Source organism: Spodoptera frugiperda, chromosome 29 (assembly GCF_023101765.2).
Source record: "Spodoptera frugiperda isolate SF20-4 chromosome 29, AGI-APGP_CSIRO_Sfru_2.0, whole genome shotgun sequence".
Taxonomy (NCBI): domain Eukaryota; kingdom Metazoa; phylum Arthropoda; class Insecta; order Lepidoptera; family Noctuidae; genus Spodoptera; species Spodoptera frugiperda.
Window position 1 is genome coordinate 8637887 of NC_064240.1, and position 21077 is coordinate 8658963.

The 21077-nt window shown below is 31.9% G+C and overlaps 1 protein-coding gene across 1 annotated transcript in view; it reads left to right on the forward strand.

Annotated features, from left to right (window-relative positions):
* The window catches only part of LOC118268602 (neurotrimin), a 30061-nt gene extending 16180 nt beyond the window's left edge, over positions 1–13881 (forward strand). The window contains exons 5-10 of the mRNA XM_035583145.2: positions 1179–1307; positions 6763–6900; positions 12236–12385; positions 12470–12502; positions 12817–12879; positions 13735–13881. Of these exons, the coding sequence (XP_035439038.1) occupies positions 1179–1307; positions 6763–6900; positions 12236–12385; positions 12470–12502; positions 12817–12879; positions 13735–13835 (614 nt within the window). The 3' untranslated portion in view covers positions 13836–13881. The remainder of the gene's footprint in view (positions 1–1178; positions 1308–6762; positions 6901–12235; positions 12386–12469; positions 12503–12816; positions 12880–13734) is intronic.
* Positions 13882–21077: the final 7196 nt, after the last annotated feature.

Consider the following 21077-nt stretch of genomic DNA (forward strand, 5'->3'; position numbering starts at 1 on the left):
GTGAAGGATATTTAAACACGTGATTGTACTCATGATTACAAACAATTTTCCCAAAGTAACTATATTTGTATACTCGCATTGTGTATCAAAAGCCGTTAAATTTAAGATACAATTTACTCAGATATTTTATAGTCTATAACTACATATTAAAAATGTATTGTAACTTATATTTTCATATACACAGAAAATATTAAAGACGAACTCTGAATCATAAACTTTACGTTCCTACTATGTATTTTAATAGTAGTACAAATATAGCACAACCACCAATTTTGAACATAGCACTTTACCTACTACAATTTAATTGAACATACACAATGTTCGCCGATCATGTATCGTTGCACCAATGTTCAGTGCATGTCTTACATAATACGAACAGTGCACAGTTTACTTTGCATCTGTTGTACATAGTTTAACTTGGTTTGTACTTAGTAATTTGTATTAAACTACGATAGTACTAACATCGTTTGAAGCGGTTTCTAATAACAGTATAGTGCATTTTAGAGGTTGCTACTAGATTTTGATGACGGAGATATTTTATGTGAAGACAAGAGTGGTATCAGTGCAGTTAACATAACAGCGACCGTAATCTTCACGTGGGTATATTGCAGACTGCAGTTCCCCACTTGCCCGCTATGCGTGGAGATCATTGCAAACAGATTTTGTAATTTTTCACGCGAAAATCATGCAGACGAAACCACTAGTAAAAGCATAATACACATTTGTTGCACTGATGTCATTAAAATATATAATATGACTAGTTCTGCTAGCGACTAAACAAATATGACGTTACAGGACATATCTATCAACATATAACTTTCCACATAAAATACTTACAAACCTAGATACGTTGTGATTTGAGTAACAACACCATTATTTTTCATACCTTGTGTACTATTGCTTTGGGTACTATTGCTTTGGGTCATCGACTTTTATTTTCTCGGTTTTGTGAATAACTGGGCAATCTGCTATCCACAAATCTGAGGACATTATTTTGATCTATTCAATTCAATACATTTTTGGAAAGTTTAGCTATATATCTACTAAAATAGTAATGAAAAAGAAATGTGGTCATAATTTTACACTAAAATTATAAAATTGAGACCCAATTTCTAGTTTTAATACCTATGTTTTTGTTCATAATATAACAGTTCTTTAACGCAATATTATTGTTGCAGTAACGTCATTTGAGGGCCCGGAGCTGAATATAACAAGAGTGACCAGACAACACGCGGGTGCTTACTTATGCATCGCTTCGAACGGAGTACCACCCACTGTTAGCAAAAGGATAATGCTTACAGTGCAATGTAAGTATCAATGGAAGTTTCTCTGTATTCGTTTATCCTTCTTTTGTAAGGATGGAAAAGTAAGTACACGAACGCAAGGGCGGAATTCCCGAGTAGAGAAAAGTAGTAGTATTGCGTTTTTCAATGTTAGTTAGAATAAGTAGATAATAACCGGTGTCTGATATTGTGTTTCGATTCAATATTTTGAAATATTATAAGGAAGTTTAATAATATATTAAAAGAAAGTTAATTATTAAAAAGTGAAATAAGCGCCTGTATTCAATTATTTTCTAACATTGCTTAGTCTCAAAAATAATACCGGTTCAAGTTACGGCTTATATTAACCCGATAACGCTATCAATAACGAAAATAAACATCATCTTTCCGGAAAAATAGATATGCTTGTAATTTTCCATTTAGGTCTATTTAAATATTTACAACGAACCGTATTTTTCCGATATTATGACGTATTTTACTAAAATGTTACGTACGAAAACATTACTGAATACAGGTGTGGTTTTTGAATATCAACTATAAAACATGAATAAATATGACACAAGACTTGGATACGTAATATTTGTACATGATTATTCTGGTAGTTTACACTTCGAGAATTCAAAGCAAGTAATACATAAAAATATTTTTTTTTTGTTTTAATCGGTTATAATGTGTAGTGTAGTGTAGTGTGGGTCATCAAGAATAAGAAATTGATCTGCCATTAAAAAAAGGGGAGAAATCCCAATTATCAAACTTGACCCAACCAAACAAACAGGTCAAGCTAAATAAAACTGTTTAATAAATACAAAAAAAAAACAAATCAAATCAATATGGTTTAAGTATACGTATAATCAATATGGTTTAATTATTAGAACTTAGGACTACATTTTGATGAGTTTCCGATATTACGGCACTGTTGCAAGCGCCATGATCACGGATTAAAAAATATGGTTTAAGTATATAATACTTACCTTGTTAGCAAACAGTCTAGATTAACCTTCAGCTAGGTAGATTGACGATATCCGCAAATGGATAAAATCATCATAATATATTGATGTTATTTAATAGTATTAGTATATATTTTCACTTTATTCCCGGAGAAACTAGTTCTTTAATTTATTTAAAAAATATGTTTCAATTAAGAAAACTAGCAGGGTAATTTGCATGATACCTGATATGCGAAGAAAAAATACAGGAGCAAAATTATTTTATAAAGTTGCAGATGGATGTATGTGGTAGGTAATTATATATGGTTAATTAATGTTAAACAAATATAATATTGTGTCAGAAATATAGATTTAATATTAAACTAACTGAAGCCTTGTTAAGATGTAATAAGATTTAAATCCGAATGAGTTAGTCCGATTCTAGAATACTAATTACAAGGTCTGTTACCCTATTATTAGCGTTCTTGTAGTAATTATCTTTGGGTATAGAATTGTTGAATGATATAATTATTTATCTGCCTATTAATTAGTTAGTAGTTCATGTAATCAACTAATTGTACATTATATAGAATGTTAATATTTACTACCGATAACAAGTTATAAGTTCGACGAAGAAACGCTTGGTACACAATACAACTCCAGACTCAGCCCTACTTCGCGGAAGACTTAACGGGTTGCCGAGGCTCCGGTTCGAAGAACAGGAGTAGGAACGGGATAGTTTTTAGTCAGTAATAGTCTGACTCCCTTTCGCCTCACTTAAGGCGGAAGAAATCAATGGATGATTTCCCCAATTAAAGTAAAAAAAAACAAGATTCAGTTCTACTATCTATACATATAATAAAATCGTAGAAAAGTGCTGTCTGTACATTGAAAATAAAAATAAAAAAAATAGCAGGGGTTATTGTTATGTCGATGTCGAACCCAAAAATGTAATTAACTTTTTTTTGTCTGTTTGTCTGTTTGTCTGTTTGTCTGTTTGTCTGTTCGTCTGTGCGCGCTAATCTCAGAAACGGCTGATCCGAGTTGGATGCGGTTTTCACGAATATATTGTGGGATGCTTAAATTTACATTTAGTGTTTGTTTCATGTCAATCGGTTCATAAATAAAAAAGTTATGTCAAATTAAAGAATCACGTCGAACATTCTATGCTTATACCATTAATCTCCGCAACTATTTGACAGATTTGGTTGAAATTTGGTACAGATATAGTTTAGAACCTTAGAAAGGACATAGATATATTTTTATTTCAAAAATCAAAAAATAAAAATAAGAAATAAATTATCTTCTTCTATACTTATAATAAATCTGTAGAGAGGTCAATTCTGTACATGAAATATATTTCCAAAATAACTATCAGCGGGTGATTAGTGATCGATACTGACGCCAAAAATGCAATCAGAAATTTTTTTGTCTGTCTGTCTGTCTGTCTGTCTGTCTGTCTGTATGTTCTTTATAGAAATAAAAACCACTCGACAGATTTCAATGAAACTTGGTACAATTGTTCTTCATACTCCTGGGCAGGTTATAGTATACATTTCATCACGCTACGATCAATAGGAGCAGAGCAGTGGAGGGAAATGTTGGGAAATTGGAGAACTTACTCCATTTTTTAAGCTTCCGTCGCGTGTGCAGCCTTAATGGTTAAAGCTACACAGAAATAATGTATCACGGAAATATTCTCCTTAAAATTGTTTAAAAAATATTCCACGACAGCAAAAGTCTATCTCTTATGGTTGACTCACAATAACACGTGTAACTCCCGATAGCTTAGCAGTTCGGAGCTTTCTGATTATATTTGTCTACTCTTACGTATATTACACTCTCATTCATCCCTAATTAAATATGTGCGTGAATACTGAATGTAGGGGTCGCAATACCGGATCATTTAAGCAAAACCGGTATTTTTAGTAATCCGGTATTTTCGATATTTTCGGGATTAAGCGAAAGTTAGCAAATATGTGATTTTTTTTTATCTGTCTGTATGATCAGGCTTGGTATAAACTTGGTATAATTATACCTTATTATCCTGGGTATAAAATAGGATATTTTTTATCCTGGAAAAATATATAAAAAAAACTTAATTTTTCAATTTTATACTACAGAACGCGAGCTCAACAGCAGTAGCTCAATAGAGGGATCTCCTTAATTATTATGGGCCTCGCCATATTTGGGTCCAATAGATACCTATTTATAAAATGTCAATGTCAGAGTTACTCAAAATGGAGAAATAAAACATCCACGCGAAGACCGACATCCACGCGGACGGAGTCGCGGGCGGAAGCTAGTGTAAAATAAAATCGATAATCCCAGAAAATGCCTAACTCGGGAATCATGTGGCTCGAATACACCTGTAGGCCAGTGCAGATACCTCTAATAAAGGTAAAAAGTAAAAGAAATTTATAGTAGAATGAAACCTATTGGAAATGGAAGAGAATATGCTAAAAATGGAAAAAAATAAAAATTCCACTCCATCCGAGTTCGGGAAGTGGGGGGAGGGAGGTTTTAAGAGGAAAAATCGGTTTATCGCAATTTTCGGCGAAACTACAAGTCCTATAAAAAAAAGTTCAACGGCAAAGTTGTAGGTAATAAAAAGATCTACAACTTTTGTATTTACACTTTTTTTGTATTACCTCAAAATTTTGTAAAAAATTTAAAAAACTACGATTTCGGTTTTTTATTGTTATCTTCGACAAAAATATTTATTTTTTAACGAAATTTTGTGAAAACGTGCCTTTATATGTACCAAATACATTGTATTTTTTTGGAATTGAAAAATTAATTTTTTTACCAATTATTGATTAAATACCGAAAAATTATCCTAATTTTCAATCGAAAATTCACGCGTCAAAATATCAGATTTTTTATAAAGTTCGGTGGGCTTTTTGTTCGTTGAAATCTCTACTTTTCGATAGTGTAAAAAAAAATAAACGTTACTATGGAAAATGTTCTGAAAAAACGCAATAAACTAAAAAAACTCGAATCAAAAAATTTGTTTTTCATCATTATGCACAATTTTGAGCTATTTATTACAATTAACTTATGTAGCGTAAGATTTAATGGTACATTGACAATTAAAAAAAATATATAGATTAAAACATTCTACTATGATTAACAATCAAATAAGTTAATAATGTTTATATTTGATAAGACATCTACAATGTTATAAGAAAAATGTACAATTTTGTTTTAATTAAATACGTAGATACTTATATATTCTTATTTGAAGATAATTTATAAACCTTTTTTATTTTTTAAGGTGGCAAAATCACCCAATCCAATCCAATGACCTCTCTCGCCTTAGGTGAGGCGACAGAGAGTGTCAGACTCTTACTGACTAAAAACTACCCTGTTCCTAGTCCTGCTTTTCGAGCTGGAGCCCCGGTAAACCCGCTAGGTAGTCCGCAGATCCGGATCAGGCATCAGCCATACTAGACACCATCTGAGGTAATCTGATGGCTCTTTGAGGCGCGCGCGGAACGCGACGCGCGGCATGTACGGGTCTAGTTCTGTTCGGGCGGAAGCTACCCTTGCTCGCCGTCTACAGACCCGTACTTACGAAGGCCAGAGTACTTTGCGCGATCCCCGACGCCCGGAGTATCTCTCGCGAAGGCTGGGGGGGAGGAGGTTCGTTCCCTCACGTGCCCCGCCTCCTTCTTTGCTAGCATGACTGCTTCGCAGAAGGAGGAGACGTCATTCCAGTCTCGCTCGCTCCTCCAGAGACACTCCGGGCGTCGGGAATCGCGCGACGATCTCCAGCCACCGTTCACTATCACCTGTTTTTTCAGAACATTTTCCATAGTAACGTTTATTTTTTTTTACACTATCGAAAAGTAGAGATTTCAACGAACAAAAAGCCCACCGAACTTTATAAAAAATCTGATATTTTGACGCGTGAATTTTCGATTGAAAATTAGGATAATTTTTCGGTATTTAATTAATAATTGGTAAAAAGTTTAATTTTTCAATTCCAAAAAAATACAATGTATTTGGTACATGTAAAGGCACGTTTTTACAAAATTTCGTTAATAAATAAATATTTTTGTCGAAGATAACAATAAAAAACCGAAATCGTAGTTTTTTGAATTTTTCACAAAATTTTGAGGTAATACAAAAAAAGTGTAAATACAAAAGTTGTAGATCTTTTTATTACCTACAACTTTGCCGTTTAACTTTTTTTATAGGACTTGTAGTTTCGCCGAAAATTGCGATAAACCGATTTTTCCTCTTAAAACCTCCCTCCCCCCCACTTCCCGAACTCGGATGGAGTGGAATTTTTATTTTTTTCCATTTTTAGCATATTCTCTTCCATTTCCAATAGGTTTCATTCTACTATAAATTTCTTTTGTTTCAAAACCTATCTGTACTGGCCTACTGTATCCTATCTTATCAATTTAATCAGATAGAAAATTCAATTCCATATAAGGCGTCTAATTAAAAAAAACCACTATATAATTATATAGTTACCTATTTAGTACTTAAATACATAGTATCATTAATTTTGTCAATAATTATTTATATTTCTATTCCCCCAGTCCCCCCAGTAATAACAATAAGGAACCAGTTGGTTGGGGCAGCCCTAGGCACCGAGCTAGTCCTGGAATGCGAGACCGAAGCGTATCCCAAACCCGTCAGCTATTGGAGCAGAGATAACGGCGAGATCGTCCCAGTTGGTAAGAATATATAGATTTTATACGTTTATTTATTGTATAAGAAACTGTACCTATTAGTTGAATATTCGTATGTATTAGCAGTTTAACTCAAAATGTTCGTGGGTAGAATTGTTACTATGAACTATAAAACACATGTCTTCTTTCGATACGGGTATAAAGCACACTAAAAACCTTACTACTGATATGAATTAGCCTCAAAATAGACCTTTTGTAAACAACAAAAACTAACATTCAAAAATAACTTCCACTGAACTAACATTTCATATATAAAAGGTTTTATTATCTTAATAATCCGTAGATCTATAAAAGCTCACGAGAATCGTCCTAATGTATCTTCACCCGCATTGGGCTTAGGCAGTTAGGCCGCATACTTTCGCACCCGATTATACATACATACATATTTCTACGACTCATTTAGCGCCCAATTAAAAGGAATCCTTGTCCAGATATAGTCCTTTAAAATGTGGACATTAACTTAGTGTTTATACCTAAAATAATGTGTTCCAGCTTTTACGTACCTCAGTTTGTTCCCATTGTTGGCATAAAATTAACAAATCCTTTGTTTACACTCACGCGTTCATTACTTTTACATTTTCATTATGAGATAATGCTTTAGTTTATTATTTTTGTTTATGTGTGTGTTTTACTTTTTCTGTTGCGGTATATAGTTTGTTTGAAATTATGTGATTGTGTTTGTTATCTTGGGAAAACAGACGTCAGAAATACAAATCACATCATGTTGTTATTTCAACGAATTTAAAACTATAATTTTGTGTTTTGCGGGCTGGTAGATTACGAGTTATTTTGAGTAAGTTTGTGTGTTGATGTTTATTTGTGGAAATATCGGCTTAAGCGTAAGCTTACTCAACAAGGGTAAACTAAAAAATAAAATAATCGGACCCACCTTATTTCTATTATATTGTTAGACAAGAAGAATATCCGTAGGCTATTTTATATTTCCAAACAAATTAGAAATCTCCACCAAATCATAACGTAGGCACCTCAGATTTTTTTAAACCGTTGCCTCTCCCTGGGATTTTCTTCTGTGTCGTGGGTGCATTTATAAACATACAATTTCACATGCACGTGGTACCCAGACCCGATACAACAATTTGTGGATGTGTGATTCTCAAGTAACAACTCAATTGTGCATTTAAACCAACAAACAGCCCTTTAGTTAGAATTTCGTTAACATGTAATGATTGTCCCTATCAACAAATACTAGTAAGAACATAAAACACCATATAGAAGCAGTCGAAAGTTCACACGGTGCCAATTGACAGCGGCTGTCCACTTCGTAAAATTGAATTTAAAATCTATACCGATACTGATAGGGTTGAGACACGATTGTTTGAATAGATCTTATGTCAGATTGTTCTAAGTAATTTATCGTAATATTTAATTTTGTTTTACATAAGAAACCTTTATTTAAGAATTCAGAAGCTACCATTATTTTCTTTCGTTTGAAAAGAATTACGTTATCACCTACTTACCTACTAAATATCCAAATATATTGTTCCACAATTTGGTCTCAAATCCTCAGAAGTTGTAAATCACTGTTACGTAATAATTACTTTTCTAGAAATACGTATCTCACTAGTTGTTCTATATTTACACGCCCAAAATAAAAGATAAATATTTTCGGCCTGATAAATTGGTTGTTTGAAAACAATAAAGAATCTCTGCGTGATCCTTCGACACAATGCCGGAGAGATTTTGATACTCGATACACGTCAATTTTTGTTAGGGATGCCCATTAATTCGGCTCTTTGATACTAAAATTGAACTTTTCAAAAATGACATTTGGTTTGAGATTTATCCAAGGCCTAAAATAGCTCAATTACATGCCGACTTCATACGCTTTTGGCCATCCGAGCTTTCAGGTAAACTAAGATATGTAATTAGTAGAGTAGACGAGCAAATATTCTGTTGGAAAATGGAAACTAATTAATTTCGGAATTTTGTTGACTGAAACTTTTTAGGACATCACGACAGTTTGTAATATCATCGGTTTATCTCTTGCTTTTACTCGAAATATGGTTGTCTGTGATATGAAGTCAAAATTCAGACGAATGTGTTAGGATTTATTTTTTAATTAATTTTTGTGGTGACAGGCTAATGATTTATAAATAACGTTTGTTTAATTATTGGATGTCAATGTTGTATGAAGTAAACAATAGTACTTAACTTACTTAACAAAATTGATATTCGATTCTATCATCTGTTGACATGTTTGATTTCCTGTGGAGTGTAGATACTCCACGTAAAATATTCAATTCACTTAAAACATTTAGTTAAGTGAGTGTGTTAAAGAACTTGCACTATATGTTGTAAAGAAAAGGCTAGTGCTAGACAGATGGATCGCACAAGCACTGAAGTGTTTTAAGACAAATTAGTGTAACCTTGCAAACTCTCAGGTGACACGCGCAGTGTATCCGTTGACCTGCACCGTATTCACTTCACAACATCGCGTGACTGCAACAAGATCCGCACCCAAATGTGCGAAACATTCTTACTCTTATACACAACCCTACACTGTTTATTCAGCTCCTATATTTAGCAAGATATATGCAACAGAATTAACATATTGCATTTTCACTTGGCTTATCTTCAAAGGTCTTAGTTCAGAACTGAAGTTCATGTTCGTGCTGTCCCTACAACTTAGGGGAGGTTGCTACCCAGCGATTGTTTTAAAACTAAGAGGAATTTCCAGTTTAGATTCACATCGATTCAGCGCACTGCGCTTATTTCCTAGGTCAGCAGTGTACGCTAGACATGTCTGATATTATTAAAGACTTTTATGTTTAGGATTTTATGTATTCTACTCACGCGTTCGCTTTCTTCTGCGAGTATCGTTAAGTTTACACGATATGACGTTGATAGTTACAGACGCAGCTTCAAGTAAAATGCTGTATTACACCTCTATGTAGTAAATCATATAAACTAATATTAATACCCGTCAAGTTACGATAAGCATTACTTCAATTCTAGACTCCTAAAAGTAATTCCCGAAATTGACGGCTGTGCCTCCAAATACGGTATTTTATTAAAAAAGATGGACCATAAATATTTCTACTTTGGCAAGAAGTACTACACTGAGCCACGTATACGGCTGTATTTTACATATAATGGAATTATTTCTGTGAAATTATTCTTTCTCTTTTTCTCCAACATTACTAAAGTAATGCGAAGGCTTAGCATTCCGACGAAATTTTTAAAATGATCCGTCTTTGTAGGTCATGAGTTTTGGTTTACATAAATATTGTTATACGTTAGGTAACGAATAGTTTTTTATGGTATAAGCCGGTAAAGGAGCACACGGTTTACCTGATGGTAAGCAATCGCCGCCGCCCATGGACACTTGAATCACCAGAGGCGTTATAAGTACGTTGCCGGCCTTTTGGGGGCTAAGAATTTAAGGTTTGTTGGAAAATCGAGAATTGGGAAGATTGAGAAGAGGGGTAATTGGGCCTCCGGTAACCTCACTCACACAACGCAATCGTTATTTCCCGTCAGTTTTCTGTGAGGCCGTGGTATTACTTCTGCCGAGCCGCCCATTCGTGCCGAAGTATGGCTCTCCCACAATTAAAATAGGAATAGTTTTAGTAATACCATTTGAAATTTTGATTGGTGAAAGAGAGAATAAGTCAATCCTTTGCGTTTAAAACGAGTTATAATAATGGCAGACTTTCTCTTTGAACCCTAAGGTTGACTGGTAGAGAATGCTATACGGCAGTAAGTTCGCCTCATGTATCATTATTACTTTATTGGAATAAATAAATAGGCATTAATATAAATAATTGCCCAAAAACAGTATACTGCAACGATAACATAACAACACAGATAGATTACCTACCAAATCACAAAATTCATTACATAATTATATCAAGTATCAACATGATCTACAAGTCTGTGTTTGTCAAAGTATGGTAATCCCTTAGGAGTTTAACCCGCACTGATGAAATCTTAATAATGTTTGGTGCTTGCATATCATCCGCTTAGGGGCCAGCTTTAAATATCAAAGCTGCTGGAATACTCTAAGATCGTTGCTCGAATTGTGCGGACAAACGAACAAGTATCGAGTTGCACACAAGTCCGTTGTAACTACAAACGCAGGATTCAATGGATACCGCAAACTATTCGAGGGAGCGATATTGGTTACCCTACACCTTCTTGACACAGTTTGGACAGGTTGAGAAACTCTGATTTGGTTTTTTAATTGAAACTGTATTAAGACTGTTCACTCACATTTTTATTTGATTTGTGTGGACTTTAAAGAGACAATGACCTCTGAGTTTGTATCGGCATTTCTTCTCAGAGTAGTCTATTAGAAAATTCCGACCTCATCTAGATTTTTTTTTTGTTATACAATATTTTTTGACGAGTAAAAGTGCTCTTTTGTAGCCTATTGTAGAAAATAAATTCATTTCATTTCACTGTACCATAATTATACAAATTATTTACTTGTGATAATAGGAAAAAAAAGGTTTTTTAAATAAATGCAAATCTTTTTATGGCAAAAATAAATTGATTTAGATTTCATAGTGGTTTTGAAGTCTTGCGTTTGGTTTTGAGATAGGTACTTAATTATATATTTGTATATCTTAAAAGATTGTCAAATGTTCTAAATAATTGGGTTTACATAAATGACGCCAACGTAAACTCAAGAAACAATACAAATCAGTGTCCATACAATTCTGTGGTCATTCTGGAATGTTCTGTCTATAGAATTGTGAGGTTGAAACATTCCTACCGTGATATAAAGGTCACGACATCGATTGATATTCACTGTCAAGTTAACAATATAATTATAACTACAAAATATATTTTTCATTAAAAGTAAATTGAGCATGATACAGTACATAAAATAAAATGTCAAAAGTTGAACGTGGTTCGAGTACGTGATGTCAGTATTTCATAACATTTCGTTGCGTAAAAGTTACAAAGGCGATCATTTTTACCGGCAACGTGTTTCCTGGTCCAATGGAGATTAAACTGTAACAATATTTTTTTAAAGTTTAATATTGAAGGTACTAACTTTTGTAGTGGTAATAAAATAAGTAAAATGATTTAATGAATATGACTTTCATCAAATGTCTGGATTGGACTGAATTAGGTACACTGAATCTTTCCAAATTGGTGATAGAAAAAACGGGATAGAACAAAGAAAGCTATTGTTGTAATACTATAAAAAATAAAGATACTTTTTGGGAAGTCCTAATTTTTTCCTTCAAGTTCCCAAAAAGTATTTAACGTACGTAAACAATTTATCTAAATATTCAATATAGCGAAGTATTGTACTGGTGTAATATGTTAAATACATTTTCGTGTACAGGGGGAGGTCTGGAGCCCCACAAGATAGATGGATCATATCGATCAGTGCTGAAGCTCGCGATACGAAGAGTCACTAGTTCCGATTATGGGACCTACAAATGTGTCTCGAAAAATTCCCTCGGAGACACCGAGGGCACTATTAAATTGTATCGTAAGTATTTTATTAGCTTCAACTATCAAACATAAGTATGTGTGAAAAGAATCATATTTATGTAAGCCTTTTTCCTTTCAACAGCTATGCCTCTTCCACCGATGGAAAACAAAAATGGTAAGTGGACGATAGATGACGTCACTACAAAGCTACATATTATATCTCACTTTAGTAAAGCACATACTCACAACTCTTATTCATTACGGTACTGTGTTTCTTAAATATTTATTGTAGTGAATATTTTTGCCAACCCACATTGAGCAAGCGTGGTGATTAATGCTCAAACCTTCTCCATGTGAGAAGAGGCCTTTGGTCAGCAGTGGCCACTTACAGGCTGTTGGTGTGATGTCAATATTTTAGACACCAAACAAATTCCAATTTAAAAAAGATTTACAAGAAAGAAACGTATAATAACGTGAATGTTTTGACAGTTGTCCAAAGGTTAAACATCGTAGCTGATAAATCATCAGAAAGCACGCCCTTCGGCACTCAAGGTACGTATTAACTATCGGTCAACAGCTATTAGGATTTAATATCAGGCAATTACACCCAACTCGCAGCCTGTGTTTACAGTTTAAAATATCTTGATTTAAATAATTATTGTCACATTAAAGCTAATGGCTTTTCTGCTTACATGTGAACCGCAGAGTAAATGTGACTTGCATATTTATTTAATGTTAAAGAGTATTAATATTGTTCATGTCTGTCAAATTGATAGGTCGAGCGAGTGAGTGGCTTAAAGTAGCTACTACACAGTTGATGAGATTTCCCGATTAAAAAAATGTGTGAAATGAATTTTGATATAAACATTGCCACCTATTGTTTTCCGAAATGACAGACAGATTTGCATTTATAATAGACTCAGTTTTCATCGTTTTTATTACTCTATTTTATTCATATATGGGCATAATTCCAGATTCCATAATAGTACCGAGAATATGAAAATCGAAAACCTTAACCGTCTATAGAATTTAGTTCGTGGTTATGCTCGATTTAAGAACAAAGGATTCTTCACTAGTACTATGATAAATGGTGTTTTGAATAGTTCGACCCATTCCGTTTTACTGTGATTACTGCTTACAATATATGGAACACATAATTTCTGCTTTTCAATGTATAAAAAAATAATATATTTACCTTAAAACATTTTGACATAAACAAATTAATATTAACGCTCAAAATAATGTGAATTAATTAAAATTACACGCAGACAATTATTGAATCTTTTTGTCAATTTCACGTGGAAAATGTTTTAATGAAAAACAAAATATATTCATAATTATTTCGTACATGTTTTAAAAAAAATCAAAAGTAACTTGTTCCTTTGCTAATTAGTGTAATGTTTTCAGATTTCAGGTTACAAGATTACAACAGAGCCTCAAAGTATCAGTGTTGCCATTTTCTGTTTTTATTATTATTTTTTATTCTGATAACATTGTCTCGGGGTTGATGTTCCTTAAGTTTAGCTAATAAGTAAATAAATGAATTATGTAATATCTCTTGTAAGTATAATTATTTAATTTTGTGAATGATTCTGGAAGGTTCCGTCTTATTTAATTTTATTGTAACGTGATATGATGTTTCACTTTTATTTCTTACTAGCTTTTGCCCGCGACTTCGTTCGCGTGGAATAGTGACTTCCGGCAAATTTTTGGTTTTAACCACATAGTTCCCGATCTCGCGGGATCTTTTCAAAAATGAGATGTGGAAGATATTCCAGGGAACTCTTCAAAAATCAACATAATGAGCTCTGCGTTTGATTTTAATAGATGTATACTCACTTAGGGCATTGAAAAAATAGTTTAAAAACGGACTTTAACTAAAGAAATATTATAATCTTTCCGAACTTAAGATGAAAACTAACTTAAAACTAAAGAAAGCTACGAATTACGAATTTATAACAATTAAAAAAGAAATTATATTAGAACCTATCCTTTATGCTATAATAACCAAGCTTAAACTAAATAATTTAAAAGAAACGACTTAAATCTAATCTAATTAATTTATAAATTAGACTTACAATTTTATTAAAAAAACTAACTACAGTAACTACTAATAATCGATATCAAACTAAACCTACGTTAAAAAGTTTAACCAGAAAACCAGGAAAACCCAACAAATAAACTTATTAATTGACAAATACAACGAAACCAATTTAGAATATACGAAACAGCAGGACCACTACAGACAAATAATCATACGACTGATAATACACATTTTCTACAATAGTACCGAAGCGCTCGGCCGATACCCAACCAAATAATTGTAACAAAACCATAGCGCAATCTATTTCGATCCCAACGCCATCTATCGAGGATAAAGACAACTTGGATTATTTATTTATACTCCGTTCGGGCATTTTCTTTGTACTAAAAGTTTAATTATATTGATATAATTTTTTTCATACCTTTTTACTATTTGTTAACTTTTTTCGATGAATTAAAACAATAACATGAACCGAAGTCGTGTAACGATCGACATAGAATTATCTATACTCCGTTAGAGCGTTTTCTTTGTACTAAAAGTTGTATTATGTTATATTTTTCATTGCTTTTTACTATTTTGTAAAAACAAATTTCCAATGAATTAAAACAATAACATGAACTGAACAATTGTAATTACACCATTGCGCGATCAACGCCATCTATCTACGGAGTATAGGAACAGCCCGACATTGTTCAATTCCGTACTATAAGTACGAAATTGAACAATAGATGGCGCTGTATGTCCGGAATAAATTTATTTTTTATTTAATTTTTTTTTATTTTTATTTTTATTTTATTTTTATTTTATTTTTATTTTATTTTTTTATTTTATTTTATTTTTATTTTATTTTTATTTTATTTTTATTTTATTGTTATTTTTATTTTATTTTATTTTATTTTATTTTATTTTATTTTATTTTTATTTTATTTTATTTTATTTTTATTTTTATTTTATTTTTATTTTATTTTTATTTTATTTTTATTTTATTTTTATTTTATTTTTATTTTATTTTTATTTTATTTTTATTTTATTTTTATTTTATTTTTATTTTATTTTTATTTTATTTTTATTTTATTTTTATTTTATTTTTATTTTACTTTTATTTTACTTTTATTTTATTTTTATTTTATTTTTATTTTATTTTTATTTTATTTTTATTTTATTTTTATTTTATTTTTATTTTATTTTTATTTTATTTTTATTTTATTTTTTATTTTTATTTTATTTTTATTTTTATTTTTTGATTTTTGAAATAAAAATATATCTATGTCCTAAACTATATCTGTACCAAATTTCAACCAAATCCGTCAAATAGTTGCGGAGATTAATGGTATAAGCATAGAATGTTCGACGTGATTCTTTAATTTGACATAACTTTTTTATTTATGAACCGATTGACATGAAACAAACACTAAATGTAAATTTAAGCATCCCACAATATATTCGTGAAAACCGCATCCAACTCGGATCAGCCGTTTCTGAGATTAGCGCGCACAGACGAACAGACAAACAGACAAACAGACAAACAGACAAACAGACAAACAGACAAAAAAAAAGTTAATTACATTTTTGGGTTCGACATCGACATAACAATAACCCCTGCTATTTTTTTTATTTTTATTTTCAATGTACAGACAGCACTTTTCTACGATTTTATTATATGTATAGATTACGGGCAGACATAAATATGCCTACAATGTAATATTTAGTACGAAGAAAGCGTCGTGATTAATTACAATCGCCTTTTTATGTTATGAATTGTTTTCTTTACATGTTTAAGAATATTGTTTTAGCTACATTTCCAGTATTTTGAGAAAATTCTTCCTTAGTGCTTCCCTACATTCTCCTATTCATTCACATATACATTTTGTTTCTTTTTTACTATCGTACCCAGAGTCATTTAATGATTTCTTAACCCAATCCTTAGCAATTGTTTTTAGAACAAAATCATTACTAAAGAATAGTTTATGTAATCATTAAATGTCTCTGAATACGGCTAATGTAACTTATTAGTTATAACAAAAAGATTTCATTAAAATATTCACAGAACGGAAATATTTTTCTATTAACGCAACATAGTAGATATTTTATGTATTAATATTGCTGAACAATGGCCAAGTTCAGTATTTCCTGTGAAATGCATATTTTTGAGTAGGTATTCTTTGGTAGCATTATTGAAAATATTTGAATAAATATGACATAGCTAGGAAAGTCGGAACTATTTCTTTGTGTTATTATCCAGATATGCTTGCTTTTGTGTGCTTATTTTTGAATACAATTTACTGAGGAATTTTAGAATCAATCGTGACATACAAAACTCAAAAATATAAGTATTTGATATTTACATTGAAAAAAAAGAATGTTGCATGTTGAAAAATTTTATAGGTAAGTAGGTTTCGTACATTTTTGAAAAATGCAACATTTAAATCAACTAAAAGATTGTATAAAATTAAATCATCATCATCAGTCTAGGTAACAACGTTGCGCTTTTAAACAAAAGTTGATCATATTTTACGAAATGAGAGCACTTTCAATTACAAGCTCAAAAAATATGTACCTACCTACGAGGAAGTTATCAAAATATTGTGATTTATTGCTTTAAGAGCAATTTTGTAATGGAAGCTAGAACCTTTTCCTTTATGAAAATATTACAGGTATCTACACGCCTGAAGGCTCCTTGAGAAACGGTATTATTTGAAATATTTTACAGTGACTTGTAAAACAAATGTACGTGGTTATTTAATATGACATTTAAAATATTGGTTTTGAACCCTGACCTTATTAAACATTCTACTATTTAGTATATCGGTCAAGTTTCATGACAATCTTTTGCCTACACATATTCATATCATACATAAGAAAAAAGGTACAGTCAGCACAAACATTTGGTATACAGGTAAGAAGAAGATAAAGTTCGATTTTTGAATTAAACATTTAATATAAGTTTAACAACTATCTCTGAATCTAGTATTTCTTATGTCCTTACCTGCATACTAAATTGTTTGGTCGACTGTACGTACAAAGACAATGAATTGCATAAAATTATAAGACCCCATTTGCTGATGCTGTTCAACTTAACATCTGTACACTATTCTAAAGACTACGTTGTCACACACGCTACCATCGTAACGTCACACGTGAATAACATCGTTATGAAGAAAAAAATACATTTCCGAGTAAAGGTATCATCATATCGGTGATGGGTGACGTCACATTTCCGGCTTCCTGCTCATATTTCGCATTTACGTTTCATTTTCACGAAAAGTCAGTCACTCATACGCATTTAAATGAACAAAAAATACTTGTAAACCTTTAGGTAAATTAAATTAAATTTAAATAATGTTATGTTATTACTTGTATAAATATATTTAAGTATGTAATTGATTTAATTGGTAATATTGTTATTACAATATTTGACGGAACATATCCCTTAGAACTCATTATAGACAAATTATGTATTTAATGATGTAAGTAATTTTAATTTTAGACAAATGTACGTATTCGTAATGTCAGAATATTAAATTAAAAGTATTAATAAATATAGACTGAGTTCAAAGAAATAGGCTTGTATATATTGATGAAAAAAAATGTAATAAGTAGGTTATGTGTAAGTTATTTACGCTTAAATTTAAATGGGGAGTCTGTTAAAGGCAGTCAATTACTCGGGCATGACGTTAGGTAAACACGGGATCAGTTTGCTTTTATCGCTTTTGTACTAGGAAAGTAATTTGCCGATCTTATAGAACATATAAATGAGGCACCGAAATCGTTAAGGAAGAAAGTATTGGGAGTAATATTGTAAGCATTGCCTCACCGTTCTGCCTTCATCCTCGAACTACATAAAGGTGTAAATGTGCATGACAGTGTAAATATATTCCTAAAAATGTACTCAAAATCTGTTAGCCCTAGTGTCAAAATACTGTTGTAACGCGGACCACTGTCGCTTTCCGTAAAAATAAATGAATATAAATTGAAATGAGTTTTATTAACAATACCAATACTCGTACATTTTTTCCAGTATTTTCGGGATTCCATGCTATAGAGGTTTCGCTATATTCAGAATCTGTTCGGTTACTGAGAATTTTGAAACCGAAAAATGTAATAATAAATATTTTATCCAGTCTAGGTACTTACTGAATAGCCTTAAATCTCGTTCAATTGTCGGAATTCCATTGTGTGCCACTGCAAGTCCGAATCAGTTTTCAGAATTTTAATATGCACTATTGTATGAATTTAAGTTTATTTTCAAGTATGTATTTTTCAACAACATAAGCTTGACCAGATTCAGCTGCAGCTGTAAGTATTCATTATAATTATCACGTTTTATTCAAATTAGCCTTTATGAGGTTTATCTTATGACTACAAAACCTTTTAAGCAAAATCAACCACACTAAAAAAGTATAGTAAATTATTTCATTTAAATAAGTGATAGTCAAATTGGTAGATTTTAGCTCTCATTTAACCAACATGTTTGTTGTTCTGAGTAAACTATTGAACTATTTTTGGACATATCAATTTTAGAGTTGGTAAAAGAACTTCATCAACAAATTCATAGGAATAACATACTATATAAAGTAAGTTAAATATTATTTAGGTTTTACATTCTCAGACATTCTCTTTATTTAGACACAAATTAAATGATTACAAAAATAAAAATATGAGAGACATTTATCTACTGAAGAACTTTTATAATTTGTCCTACTGATTAAATACGTCAAATATAAGGAATATTTTTAGATATTGCTAACATAGTTACGAGTATGTTTTTAGCTTTTTTTTATTTAGTTACGGTTTTCTGATTTTGCTATACTTAATACTCTAAGAGAGTTCATAGAAGAAAGTTTACATAATCTGCATACTTTGCAGAAGGTTTAGACTTATAAGCAATGGACCCGGTGCGTGGTGCGTACGGCGCGTCGTGCCTCATAGAGCCATCGTAAATCGGGCCACTAGGACTTCGGACCAGTGCTGCGGAGAACTATAAGTATTACCAGGGCTCCAGCTTGAAACAGAAGTTGGAATGGGGTAGTTTTTAGTCATTGTGACAGACTTATCTGTCACAATTTCTCGCCTCACGAACAAAATTTCAGAACGACAGATAAGTTAGTATATGACGAGTAACCAATTAAGAACGTGTTTTGTTAGCATCTAGGTCTGATATTAGCACAATATTACGTAGGCATTTCGTGTTGACTTTAATACAAGTAGTGCCTGAAGGAAAATAATTAATTTTCTGCGCATATCCAATTACAGATTTCAAAGCGTTTACAAAGCGTGTATTAGAATTGATTTGTCTTAAACAGTCGGCTGTCGTCACATGAAGATAATTTACGGATTTAACAAAGGAATTAACAACATCCTGTACATAATTTAATAGGGTTGTACACTTCATTTTGCTCATTACAGGTAAGTAGCAAAGATAAAGAATTTTTGCTAATCCAGACAGTAAATAATTATGAACACCTTTAAAATCATGCTTTCGGAAAGGGGTAGACAGAGAAGTAAATTGGTTGTAATATGTACTGCACACCAGTTATGTGAGTCATGTAGGCGTGAGCCTATTATCACATAACAAGTGTAATCATTGGGGGAGGTCTATGTTCAGCAGTAGACGTCTTACGCCTGATGTGATGATGATGATGAAGTGTAATGTGAGTGTCCTAGCAATCACTAAAGGTTTTCAAAGTCGAAAAATTCAATTGCATAATCAATTCACTGACACAGGCATAAAATCTGAGATAGATATTAGATCGAAGTCATTCTTGCGACCGATCGTAATTGATATAATAATAATTATTGACAATACAATTATTGTTAAAATTATAGAATAGTTTCGGCTACGGCGACCGTTTCTTCACTACTGGCGTCTACGATACTATATCTACTATAGAATACTGGTTTATTAAACAAAATCCCGAGAGCTAATTACAACGCAATTAAAATACTTTAAATAAATAAGTAAATCGCTTTGTAAGGACTAAAATAACTTTGGTTTCGGAAGTCGGTGACAAAGACAGACAAAAGTTGTTAGGCGTTTTTGTGTTAAACAGATTTTTAATGAAAGTTATTTAAGAAAATAATCTTTATATTAAAGATAATCTACAATTAAAGTTTTTTTTGTTAAATATTTATTTACTTTTATATAAAATCACGTTTTACGTTGTTGAAAAAGATGCTTAATTACTATGATATATAGGGTTAAGTTCAACTTTGTTGTTGAAATGTTAAAATGGGTCTCTCTTGTGCTACAAATTTTGTAAACGACTACCTTAGTAACCAGGTAAATTCCGAAACATAATCATGTTATAAGACCATATTATTACACATTTGTTCATGTGTGACATTTGTCACTTTCCAATAACATTTTTGATCCCCTTAAACACTAATTTCTTAACACATTGAACGCCATGGTGGTCACCGGTGACCGACGTTAGCGGAGGATTTGCCTTCAACAGTTTTCAATTGGCAGTTTAACTGCCTGCACTGACTGCTGACTTAATCTTTTTTGCAGTAAAACTCATCCCTAGTCACAACTAGGGATTAATTCAACCTCATCCTTAGTCTTCACTTAAATTTTCTCTTTTAAAAGACTTAAAAAATACCGAATTCATTTACTTCTTCTTACAATGACGTATTACTGAGCAAGACACGTGACGTATGGCCCGGAAGAAAATACTTGAACACAGTTATTGTAGGCACAGTCAGT